Here is a 13,592-nt window from a genome sequence, read left to right as displayed (position 1 = left end):
AATGGGGTTTCAGGCTTTATTGGCACACAATGTGGCATATTTGTTTCCTATTAATTACTTAATGTCAAAAATAAGCAACAATTTAATTACTGTTTACTTATTGTGCAGTTATTCCATTATATTTGGTACAAAAGAAAAAGAAGAAAAACTAAATCGCTTTCAATAAATTTAACGGCAATCTACTAACTCAACTTAGTAATTTCAGCAAATTAAAATATTTTAATGAAGATTGAAGCAAAAAACCAAGAACTAATGCAGCAAGTAATTCTCTACTTAATTAATATTGAAAAAGACCAACAAATGCACAACTGAAGTTTGGCTTAATTGCGGCTTCAATACTCGTCATATAGTGATTTTTATAAACCCTAGCAAAAAAGGGTGCAAACACTCCTTTCATTAGCCCCGCAGTGCCCTTCTGCGGGGTAATAAATAGCTTCACAAATAACTTAATATGTGAACGGGAGAAACAAAATCTACTTGAACACCGGAGAACCCAAACACGCATGCGGCAGTCAAGAAGATTTATTGATCCTGAACACAACAAAGTTGATGCTATCCTTAATCTTAGCAGAAACGATAATATATAAACTTTACACTGAACTTCTTACAGGACACTATAGACTCAATTATCACATGAAGAATATAAGTGAGGTAGAAAGTGATTCCAGTCGAATTTGTCATAAAGAGAAGGTAACAACGGCATATGCTCAATGCAATTGCCCAGAATTGGCAAAACATAGACGTAACTACCTTAGAAGCTGGGTCTTGGTCCCAAATCAAATAGGTAAAATTAAGCCTGCAGCAATTATGAGATTTATAAATAGAATTGTCTAGAATTGTTTTAGTTGGGCTTTTAGCAGTATAATAGATCTATTGGATCGGGGTGCTATTCATAGCCTATTATTTAATAATAATAATAAACAAAATCACGAAAATGTAAGGTATCGGTAGTCATAAAGCAGCTACAGAAATAAAGCCCCTCTTGATAAGCGAGGAATGGTCTTATTGACCTGTACAGACAAAGTCATCATTAATATTATACTATATCGTATTGTTGAGCCATTGAACAATATTCTGATATTCTTAATGTGTAGACAACATAACACTATTAATAAAAAATAAAGTGAAATTTTCTATAACTTTTAAAATTTGTAGTTATACCTACAATTATATATTTCATCACCATCAAAGAACTTCACTCGCGTTAAATTATATTTATAACAATCCTGGAAACAATTGCTTAAGCTACCTAACGGAGTGATTTTGAAAACGCGCAGTGATTTAATTAATAACCCCCATTGAGATTCCCAAATTTTTGAGATAAAACACTAGCCCGAAATAACACGGTACAAAATTAGACGAATACGATAGTTATGAAAGAATATAAACTAAATTCTGAGTTGGTGCATTATTGTGGTGCAAAAACTAAGAATTATCTGTTCAAATTTTATGGGTCTTGTAGAGAATAGCCCTTTTATAATCCATCTTATAGAATGTTTAGAATATAAAGTAAGAATCTTTCATGTTCTTACAGTTATTATAATATTCAAAATGCAATGTAAAATCTACGAAGACACCATTAAGTCCACTAACTGCTATTGTGTAAGAAATAATCTCGAGAGATAAGCAATTCTTCGTACTTATGGCAGAATGCTACATTATAGTACCTTGAGCAATATGAACAGATTAACATTTTATCAGTACTACTTTTCATCACAGTTAATGCTAAGAACCTTTCTTGAACCCTGTTAAGTAACGAACAGTACGAAGATTTGTCAACAGCTGTTCAGCTTGATGCCATATAACATTATAGGTCTAATAACAGCTATATAAAGCCATTAAGTGTTTCGTGGTTTTAGTCCCCACTTCTTACCAATTGCCTTTTTACATAAAAGACCGCAATATTGGCTTTCCTAACGCACTCTACGCAGTTTCTCTTCCATGTTAGTTTCCAGTCAAAGACAATAGCTTGAAATTTAGTTAGCCTATAACGTTTTACAAAATCTATTAATCATCTATTAAAACAGTTTCATTCGTTTAACCACCTCTCATTTATGTGAACGTCGTATTTTCTGTTATACCAAGTGGGTTGCTTTCTGTTATGCGTTTGAAAGAAGTTATATATATATTGTTATTTCGGTATCTGGTTTACAAATGTTGTTGTTGCTATGCTTCCATATAAGAGGAAAGGCCTTATGACTTGATTAGTGATCAGTGTCTTATTTTTGATGGTCCTCTTCGGCCTCCTTTGTCACAGTAGCCGATTCGATGTAAGTGTGCCGTTGCACTAGAGCTCCTTATCTTTTCTTTTCCTTTTCAAATTATATGTATCTTAATGGCATAAAAGAAGCCAATTAAGTGTAGTACTCAATTTATGCTTTAATTGCTCTTATTAAGTATTTTGGAAACTTTATCATTGCCATTGTTGCCTCTATATATAAATTATGTTACGAAGAGCTAACAAAAGTTTTATTAATAAAAAACTTAATAAACAATAAAAAAACTTTTACTTTCATTAAATATTGTAACATTTAATATTACACAACCAATTTAAAGTCAAATGACTAACAAGTGATTGGTTTCATAAGTTGACCACTTACCGAGTGTCCTTTAGCGCATCCTTGCCCCAGTAGTAGGATACGCAAGTTGACTAGTAACGCAACCGGAATACGAAATTTCGTTTTACAATAATAAGTGTGCGTGCCAAGTATATGAATGAAGTGAATTATTATATATACATACATATATATATATATATAAATCTATATATTGTTCATCTCTATGTACATATAAATGCTAAGTTATCCTGAATACTAACGCAAACGTTTTGCATAGCAATGCGACATCAAATGCGGATATGAAGGCAAATAAATAATATTAGAAATGGCTTTGAATGGTATTATAAGTTTAGAAATGAGTATTTATTTTTAATGACATTTATTGGTTTTAGTACATAAGCTTCAGCAGTTGTCAGTAAAACTGTATGATAAATATGCTACTCTTTTGACTACTACAGATGAAATTTAAATACGAAATCCAATCGTAAAGACATGAAATAAAATCATGAATAACTAACTATATAATATAATAGTTGTAGCAATAACCAGCATATAAAAGAAACAGTCACTATTATGATTGGTATGACTATTAATGTGATCAGTATAAAAACTACTAGTAAATATTCAGTAAATATGTAAATATATGGTGTAATAGAAACTATTATGAATAATCTGAGCACTTTAATTTATTTTTTAATTTTTTCAAGCAATTATAATTCTCATTTAGTTTAATATTCTTCAGTTCTTCAGTCGCATTACATTGTGCTCTCACCTGTAGTGTCTGTTGGCCAGAATCAGTGTATTTGACGATAGCTACAGCATTAACATTGGCAGTCTAATCTAGCCAAATGCCTCTGGCTGATTCTTGTTTGACCTTTTTACTACTCAATATTATGAAGATTTGTAGTTTCAAAACGGCATTCTTAGCTCATTGAGGAGTATGCGTTCCTCCCTCCACCTCAAGTTACTAACTAACTAACATTGTAAAATCTACTATTCTCTTCCAATTCTCTTCTTTTTGTTTAAACAGCATTTTCCACTTTCTTCATAACACTAAAATAAAATAAACCGAAAATTCTGTTCTTGACACTTTGTCATTATTTGGAAAAGCATTAAGCAAAATCTATTTCCCGAAATCAAACAAACTTTTTCACTGACGAGCCTTATTATATTAACTATCGAAATATATAGCGAAAATGCGGGTTTAGACTAAACGTACGATTAAACAACAGTAGTTCGTCACTATAGTAAAAGATATCAAAAATTAAATTGAGTAAATGCATTTCCAAATCCAAATGAAACTACCACATAGAGCTGTTTCTGATATCGTGTAATATCCATAATCAGTGGTCCTTGAAAATAGCTATTGGTTTAATTGCCCGTGTTCGGAAATTAAACCTTGTCAACTTTGAATCATTATTCATAAACAACTATTGCAGCTCCTGTACTATTATTTAAAACTTACGCATAAACCGCAGCTATTCAAATTTACTTAATCATTGGAAATTGCTAATTTTTCAAGATTAATTTACTGTCAGTTAATTTCTTAACTGTAAATATATTTTAATAATACAGCATAATTGGATTACTGTGGGTACAGTCAGCAATTCTAGCCAGCGACTGTAGTTTAATATCATGTTTCCACTGTTTACTTAGTAAGTTACTTAAATAACTTTAGGATTTTGTCGTTTCCATTAACGTAAGTTACTTATTGCATGTGAAAGAGATTTTATGTATCAGAAAGTGCTTTGAAAGTTTTAAGAGAGCTTCTGTTCTTTTAGAAATATTTTACTCACTAATACTTCACACAAACAATAAAATATATAATTGATATTGTTGTGTACCGATTCATTTATTTATATTCTATATATCAATTACATATATAATTAATAAGAACAAAGATTTTATTAAATATTTACTTCCTCACTACCTTTGTTTACAGTTCAGCTATTATTTGTTTACATTTTACACTTATTTGGTAATTGCCCTTGTGGGAAATTTATTTTTAAGGGTTGCATTCTACATTTTTTGCCTTAAATAAGCTGATTTATTGATAATGAGCTCATTTGTATGAAAGCATTTTGTATGGTAAATCATCCTCATTAGTGACTATAATGATCAAAATCGCCTAAATGAGATAATGTGAATATGCTTTTACTTTATGGAAGCGCTTTGTATGGTTAATGTAAACTGAACTTAGTTTGTTGAACTTACTAAGTGAGCAGTGCAAACATACTATAATTGTGTATTGAGCAGAAATATAACATTGGAGCGAAAAATGAATCAAGTTTTTAAAATAACTTTTCTTGATTCTTGATTCTTCTTCTTCTTGAGTTAGTGCTATTACGCATTTTTACTCTATAATAGCTGGGGAGCTTATCTCTACCCCACACTAGGCTTTAACTAGGCTAAAAAAAAAACATATCATTTATTTGTCTTTTAGTTGATTATGGACCTTAAATCAGCATATCTTCCTGAGAGTCCAGAAGTGGACTTGAGGATTGTTAGGGCGGGGTTAATTAGCGTATCAACTTTAGTGAATAATTTTAGAGCTCTGTTTTTGATATATTTTTTCACTGAGTCAATTCTAAGGTCTTTATGTATGTCTGTTGATCTAATATACCATGGAATCTTAAACAGTTTTCTTAAAGCCAGGTTTTGAACTATATGTACTTGCTTTAAGGTAGTATTTGAGGCTTTGCTATATGTAACACATCCGTACAGTAGTGCAGGTCTAATTACTTGCGTATAAAGTAACTTTCTGTTTTTAAAGTTGAAGTGATAATTATTAAATAGCGGCTTTAATAAATGTAGAATCTTAGATCAGCTATTCCGTTTGTATTTCAAATGTTTAAGCCAATTGAACCGTTTGTCAAAAGTGACCCCCAGATATTTTATACTATCCTCCCACTGTGAACAACCCATTTTTTAATAGTGTCTTAAAAAAAATTACGAGCTGAAATCAGACATCTGAAAACATATATTCATCAGGTTAGTTGAGATTACTTCCGACTTAATCGACAATAAATTTTCTTTATTTGCTGTCATATTTATATACTTTTAAGAAGTTTCGATTTATTTAAATTCATTATACGGTCTAACAGGTTTCGATATCCTAAGCATGTTTTGTGGAAGCTTTCTTATATGTTATTGAAATCCTTTTTTCTAATACTCGCTTAATGAAGATACAATATAATAACATAATTGCGAGTGTATTTCAGTGAAAAGTACATTAAGGCAATAGGATAAAATAGGAATAAGATGAGACTAAATTGAAGATATGAGAAATATATTTTATGTTCCATAATTCAAAATTGATGAGCTAGAATTTGTTGACAGCATTTCTCTAAAAAGGACCAAACAACGAACTAATCAAATGACAAGTCGTTAAATTTGGAAATTCAATTGCCGAACATGAATAAAACTCAAACTACGGTCGCCACTCTTAGCTGCAGGATACTAGGAACTGAAAGTGTGTGCGGCAGTGCGGCAGTGCTGCAGTGCTGCTTCGTCCTGTTCCATGGCAATGTTGGCAACAGTGGTATGATATGCTGGCATAAAATTTGGAAGACAGTAAAAAATCGTTAAAAAAATGTAGGTCAAAATACTTTTATGCGTGAAATAGGAAGTAAAACTGATAAAAACATAAGAAAGCAAAAATATAACAAAAACAAAATTCGCAAAATGAAAAAAAACAAAAAACAAAAAACATTTAACAAAAAAATAAAAATACTCGAGTAAGATACACAAATCAACGGCGAAAGACAGCGAGAATAATCCATCAAATAGGCTCGGAAACTTAGTAAAGTTTTACGCGCCCTGTCAGCAAATCCCCCACTTCACCATCACTCACAGTGGCGGTGCTGATGTGTTGGGATGAAATGAAATTTTCGCAGTTTGTCAAATTGGAAAGCATAAGCACCAGCGGCAAGGATATTTTTTTCCGCTGCTCGTATATCCTTGTTTTGCATTTAATTCTTTTTTCTTTTTTTGGTTTTGAATTATTTTTTTTTCTGTTTTATTTAATATTTTTAGCATTTTATTTGATTATTATTGCTTTTTTATTTTGTTTTAAATTTGCTACAGGCTCTATACTACAGTTATATTTTCTGTTTTTTATTTTTTTATTGCAGTGTCCTTTACTCCATTAATATGCATATTGATTCGTTATTTACATTGCAAAATACGTATTTCACATTATTTCACAAATTCATTTTCAATTCAATTTAAAGTAGCCTTGCGGGTGTTTGGAAAATGGTTTCATTTGAAAATGCAATCAGAAGTGCGTACAGAAAAAAGAAAAAAATCTGAGCTATGGAAATGTGGTCTGAGGAATCTCGAATGCTCGTATCGACATAGTCACAAAGCCATATATACTTATATGTAATAACATAACCCAATACATGTTCATGCCCCCTTCTAAGTTAAATATTTTATAACACAATCTTCGTGGCTTAGTCTTCTTGCTTTTTTGTGCCTTTCTGTGGCGTGTCTTACACATTTTCTTAGTCCTTGTCATTGGCCATATTTCAAATACCAATGTGAAAGCATTGAACTGTATTGGGCTTTGGCTGTTAGTTGCTAGAAATGGTTTGTGAACTTACCATAACGGCATTACGCTTGAAATCCATAAAATTCTTCACCTCAGCTGCTAACTCACGCAAAAGTAGTATGCCATCCTTTCGCTTAACTTCGATGTCATTGTCCTTAAATCGCTGCAAAGAAAGGAGAAAAACAACAACGATAAGAATTGTTTTATTGAGCATAAGGATAAGATGGTGAAAAAAAAATCAATAAGAAATTTTGCATAAATTTATTTGATTCAACATTACTTATTCAAAATTCATTACTTCAATTTCTTTTGATATAAATTTTCAGAGAAATAATGATATACTCGAAGAAATTGAAAATATTCAGCCAAATTTCAATTCAACTATATCATTCCTTAATAAACTTATTATTGCATTCAAATTTTTTGTGATTTATTTCAAATTTCTTTTTTTACATAATATAATTTATTTTTTGATAATAAAAGATAGGGGGAATCAACAATTTGTAACTGACTTCTGTACCCAAAACTGCTTATCCCAAACATCAAGAATCTAGCAACCACTTTGAGATATCCTATAAAGATATCAGATATAATTTGGATATAGTAAGCACTTATACGCGAAAATAAATCTAATTTAGTTCAAATCAAGTTTTTTTTATTGTGAATTTTTTTTTTTTTTGGTTCGAATAGAAACAAAAGAAAGGTTCGAATAGAAACGAAAAAACAACAAAAATTTTAGTTAATTTATTGAAATTTAGCTGACTATACAAAGCTGATTTGAGTATTGCTAAGTACTTATCATTAGTGGTCTGATAAAATACAGGAATTTTTTCATTAGTTTATAATCCGTTTACATGTTCTTACGCCAATAGGTTTAAGTGGAACCGTTAAATCACTGTAATAAGATAAACTTACTTTCTTATATGATACATTCTTATTATTATAAAACAACAAGATACACCTTAGACCAAAAGGTCTATTGTTTAACCAAATACATTAATCTAATCAATAATTACACTTGATTGGTGTAAAGTTTTATATATTAAGGCTCATGTACCAGTCAAAATGATGTAATCCAAATAAAATTTGTGCACTGGATTAATTCAATAAAGAAGACAAAGTCTATTCTGCGCAACAGGAAAATATGACAACAGTTATAGGGGAAAATACACTAAAACATATCCTATATATATGGGTGTTGGCTTCTACTGCAATAAGTAGAGCAAAAACTTCATGAGTCCGATATGCGATTACCGCAAAGGGGCTAGAAGATTGTCAATGCCTTTTAATTCCATCTTTGAATAATAATTCTAAACTGAAGCATGTCTAATTAGAAAAGCAGTAACCAATTTAAGCTTTGCCATAAAATATGAAATAGATATTAGAGCTCTTTATAGACCATTTGGGGCATTTATGATTTGACTGTTCTTTGTTAGACAATAGAAGTGGAAGAAATAGAAGTTCACAGTATATTGATTACATTGATAGAGAAAATTATCCCTTTTATTGCTAATATAGAAAACCTATATATAAAAACTTATACATTCTTTAGCTTACTATATACCCATCATCCATAAATTTTAATTATGTGGATTAGAATAAATCCAATCTCATGCAGATTAGATATATTCATTACTTTATACAAAAAATGCAAGTATATTAAAAAAGTGGATATTGTTTTGAAGGATGTAAAATTCAATTGTAGTATATTCAATTCAAAGTTAGGCATACCGTTTTGAAAACTCAGTAGTATCTAACGTGCTTGAAATTCGGAATAGACGATTAGAGTATAGGAAACACATTTATTTTTCACTACTCAATTCTCTAGAACTCTAGATACTATGTCTGTATTTAAATGTAAATATGGAAAACACGAGAATTCAGCCAATCATTACTGAAAGAAAAATTCGATTAATAGGTGTCACGCTTTGTATATCCGATCAGATTATTTAAAACAGTGTGAAGCTTCAAACTAAACGCAATTATGAACGATGAGACTGGAGAAATAAACGTTAGACTATCAGTACCATTTTCTATGAATTAGTATCCTTATTTAAAAGTAAGCTATCTACCCAACAAATCAAAAAAACTAATGTATACGTAAAAAACAATAATACTTTCTGTGCTGACATATGAAACAAAATCATGGATATTGTTAAGAACAAATGAAAACGCACTTGAAAAGAAAGTTAACATGTACGATATAATCACTGTCTGTATATATACATATTATATACATATACATATTATATACATATTATATATGTACTGGGTATATTGTGTGCAAAGATAATATTAGAATAAGAAAAACATTTAAAAGAGCGTCTAATGAAACACAGACATGAGGAAGAACTGAAGTCACGCGGTATTGATAAACACGTCAAGAACTTAGAGGCATAAAACTGGAAATAATAGTCAATGATAGTGATCATTGAAGACAAAGACTTGAGTCACTTCTGGCCCAAACTAGGTTGTAAAAACATCAAATTATAATAATGAGGATGGTTTCAAATCAAAGTATGGAGATGAAACGATTTAGCAATGCCTATTTGTCTATTTCAACACTTTTGTAGGTCTCTCTACTGGATTAGATCCATTAAAAATTGACCAAGCTTTAATTGTAAGCTAATATAGAGCTAATATAGAGCCGGAGTAGTTCTAAAAAAATTTAAGGCAAATTTGAATTTTTTTCTAAAAAATTAAAAACAAATTTCACTCTTAAAAATTTAGCACCAATTTTGAGAGAAGTAACTACAAAAAAAAACATTTAGAGCTTATTTAGTTCAGAATTTTATATGAATAATATGGATCGATTCTATTCTTATTGCTCTATATATAATACTACATAACAGTACTATATACTATATAACATATAGCGCAATATAAAATACTATATATAATATGAAACTGGACTTCTAGGTCCTTCACCTTGTTCTTATATTCATATTGAGAATTATATCTAAATTTTATTTAGTGTGTCTTTGGGTGAGTGGAGCTTTCTTATATAGTAGTCGCTATGCTTATGCTTGAATATAAAATACTATATATAATAAGGAACTGGCCTTCTAGGTTCTTCACCTTGTTCTTATATTCATATTGAGAATTATATCTAAATTTTATTTAGTGTGTCTTTGGGTAGGTGGAGCTGTATTATATAGTAGTCACTATATGCTTGATTGCATTGAAAAAGCTGGTGTGGTTGGTTGGGTTGTTGTAGCAGTGTATGAGATGGCTCGTGGTTAGAATATATTCACATTTGTGGCATGTTGGTTGTACATTCGTTAATGCCTAAAATATAGTAAGAAGTAAGCAGTAAATAGATGATTCATAATAAAGATGAATATATAAAAGAATTTATAATTCAGCAAAGTTGTAGCTATTTTCGTTCATATTTTTATATTAATTTCTAAAAAATGTTCGGTCCATTTTTAGTTGAAGCAAAGGTGAATTTAATTAAATATATTTTTATATTGAAATTATGGTATCAAAACTCCAGTACCCAGACTCTAACCATATTCTGCCAATTTGGTTCCATTTCATTGTGTATTTCATAACTTCCGATTTTTATTGCTTAAACACAGAAATAGTTTTCAAATTTGTGAAATTTTATTTGTATTTATAAACTTGTAAATATTTTCGCCTAGGACCTTCCAGTTTTTTTAATATCCATAAAACTTTTCGTTTAAAAATTCATTCATTTAACAAAACAATTTTTAAATCTCTAATGGATGGGAATTCAAAGGTGACAGCAAAGTTGTCAACTAATTTGAAATTGTCAAAAGTGGAGTGCTGAGGGGTTACGCTATACAGCAGATGATAGATAGAAATTGCGAAAGCATCCATGAGTAGCAAAAACGTTATGGAAGAAATCGTCGCTACGACAGAAGAAGGAGTTGGAAAATGCGAGTACCAGAGTACTCGCACACACCAAAGAAGTAAAAACAAAAATTATTATTTTGAAGACGTTGACGATGTCAAAAAAAAAAAAATATTTATGTAGGTATTTTAATTTTTTTTGTTTTTTTTTTTTAAATATTTTAATTTCTTTTTATTTTTGTGCTATTTCCTTATCGTCGTCATTATCATCATTGTACCGTGATGCTTTTGCTGCAACCATTGCCATCATCGGTGTGCCTGCCAGTCTGCCAGCCTGCCAGCCTGCCTGCTCCACTCGTTACCAAAGCGAGTACGAGTGACTGTTTTTGTAGTTCCGCATGTCTCTTGCGAATTAATTAGAAAACTTTTCTTAGCTACGTACTACGTACTAAAGTTGCTTAAAAAGCGAAGCGTTACGGGCAGAAGATCAAGTGCTGGGGTTTACCATGGTGGTGAAGGGGTGGATACGGAATATTAAAGCTGTAGCTTAAAATGTAACGCAATGTTTATAAAATATTTTGTTGCTTTCCTGCAGCTAAATTTGGGGTATTGAGGTAGAGAGTTGCTGTTTAGTTGCTTCGTTGGTTAGATTATGGGATTTTCATTCCTAGTTCATATGGTATATGGTATATGGGTAAGTTGGTTAAATGTATTTTCCTTGCATTTTCTTCTATAAAATTTTTTTGTTATATTTTTTTACTTTGTTCTTTTATTTTTTTTATTTTGTGCATTCTTAAAGGCCACTCCTTATAGTTGTAAGGACATAAATACAGAAAATAACAATAAGGATGTTTCGTATCAACATGACGCGACTGATGTTCCAAGCAAGTGCGGTTTAACTGCAACTTATAAAAACCAAACCAAAAAAGTGCTTCTCCTTCTTTTATGTTTTATTATTATTATTATTTTATTAGTATTTATTTTTTTTGCACATATATTGCTTGATTTATTTTCAACAAATTATACATCCATCTTAATATATATACCTATATATCATATATTAGGAAAAATATCGCTTTGGTATTCAATATATTGAAACTCGCGGACTATTTTCCACGAAGTTCATAACGTAGAAAAAATAAACTCTTTACGTTTATTGTATTCAGAAAACACTAAAGAATTTCAAAATATGTGAGTACTCATTACTCTTGTAATACTCGTATCATTCTAAAAGTAATAAAATACAGAGTTTTCTCTGAGTAGTTACCAGAGTTTGTATTTGCTCACTCGTGAGAAGCACATACCCATGAGCATGAGCATATTTTTACGTGAATACAAATTTTGCTCATGAGCTTGAGCTCTCAATTTGCTCATATTAAAGAGGTGCTAATGAGCGTAAACTATCTGTTAGAGAGTTTTCTTTGAGTAGTTACCGGAGTTTGTATTTGCTCACTCGTGAGAAGCACATACCCATGAGCATGAGCATATTTTTATGTGAATACAAATTTTGCTCATGAGCTTGAGCTCTCAATTTGCTTATATTAAAGAGGTGCTAATGAGCGTAAACTATCTGTTAGAGAGTTTTCTTTGAGTAGTTACCAGAGTTTGTATTTGCTCACTCGTGAGAAGCACATACCCATGAGCATGAGCATATTTTTACGTGAATACAAATTTTGCTCATGAGCTTGAGCTCTCTATTTGCTCATATTAAAGAGGTGCTCATGAGTGTAAACTATCTGTTAGAGAGTTTTCTTTGAGTAGTTACCGGAATTCGTATTTGCTCACTAGTGAGAAGCACATACCGATGAGCATGAGCATATTTTTACGTGAGTACAAAATTTCAATCAAGCCTTCAATTTGCTCTTTAAATCTCACAAGAGATTATTGCCTGCTCATATCCTGTATTTCTGTGAATGTACAGAAATAAGTCGCTCATGAGTACCTATATACAAACTCTGGTAGTTACTTTCCTTTCGATATAACAACACTCACACAGTTGACAATTAATCCTGTTATATGATCTAACTGGCTATACGATACACATGCCTTTAAGCTAGACCTTTGTAGGTATCATATGAAACATCGACACTGCTTTTTGATGCTAGAATTGCTTGAAATTCAAATTCTGTAAATTCTTTCTACTACTTTCCTTAAAAAATTTATAATTTTCACTGAATTCGAAATATGAGTATAAAATATAACTCAGAAATGCCCTTCGCAGGCAAAATCAGTTAAACTACAAAGTTAAATTACTTTCCTATAGGCAGCTTATTCGTGCTTGTCTTTCGTAAATCTTTCCTATTTGGTGTGCAATTAACTTAAATAGGAAATAATAGAAGAAACTCATTTATATGAATGTAAAGTTCTCCACGGGTGCATCAAGGATAACTGCAAGTCTAACGATAAACTCCCTGCTGTATACTAAACTCCGGATTACTCACATTAATGATTACCCATTGATATTCGGTGGGCAGGTGCTTGGCTATATGATCTGCCTCCTGATGAGCTCCAACCCAGCACCCTACCCCATGACTTAGTATACTTTAATTAGATTTCAATAAATTGCACTCATCTATTTTCATCATTCTTTTATATAAGCGCTGCTTTCGAGATCCCGCTTATAAAGTCTGTAAATGATCTTCAATCACGTTTGCGTAATAACTCTA

At 31.0% G+C, this 13,592-nt stretch overlaps 1 protein-coding gene across 1 annotated transcript in view; it reads right to left on the bottom strand.

Annotated features, from left to right (window-relative positions):
* The window catches only part of LOC119688415 (voltage-dependent calcium channel subunit alpha-2/delta-3), an 88,351-nt gene that overhangs the window by 38,548 nt on the left and 36,211 nt on the right, over positions 1-13,592 (bottom strand). Inside the window, exon 3 of the mRNA XM_038103096.1 lies at positions 7,163-7,273. Within this exon, the coding sequence (XP_037959024.1) occupies positions 7,163-7,273 (111 nt within the window). The remainder of the gene's footprint in view (positions 1-7,162; positions 7,274-13,592) is intronic.

This window comes from Teleopsis dalmanni, chromosome X, assembly GCF_002237135.1.
Source record: "Teleopsis dalmanni isolate 2A chromosome X, ASM223713v2, whole genome shotgun sequence".
Classification (NCBI taxonomy): domain Eukaryota; kingdom Metazoa; phylum Arthropoda; class Insecta; order Diptera; family Diopsidae; genus Teleopsis; species Teleopsis dalmanni.
Note: the sequence above shows the minus strand (reverse complement) of the source record. Positions and strands in the feature narration are given on the sequence as shown.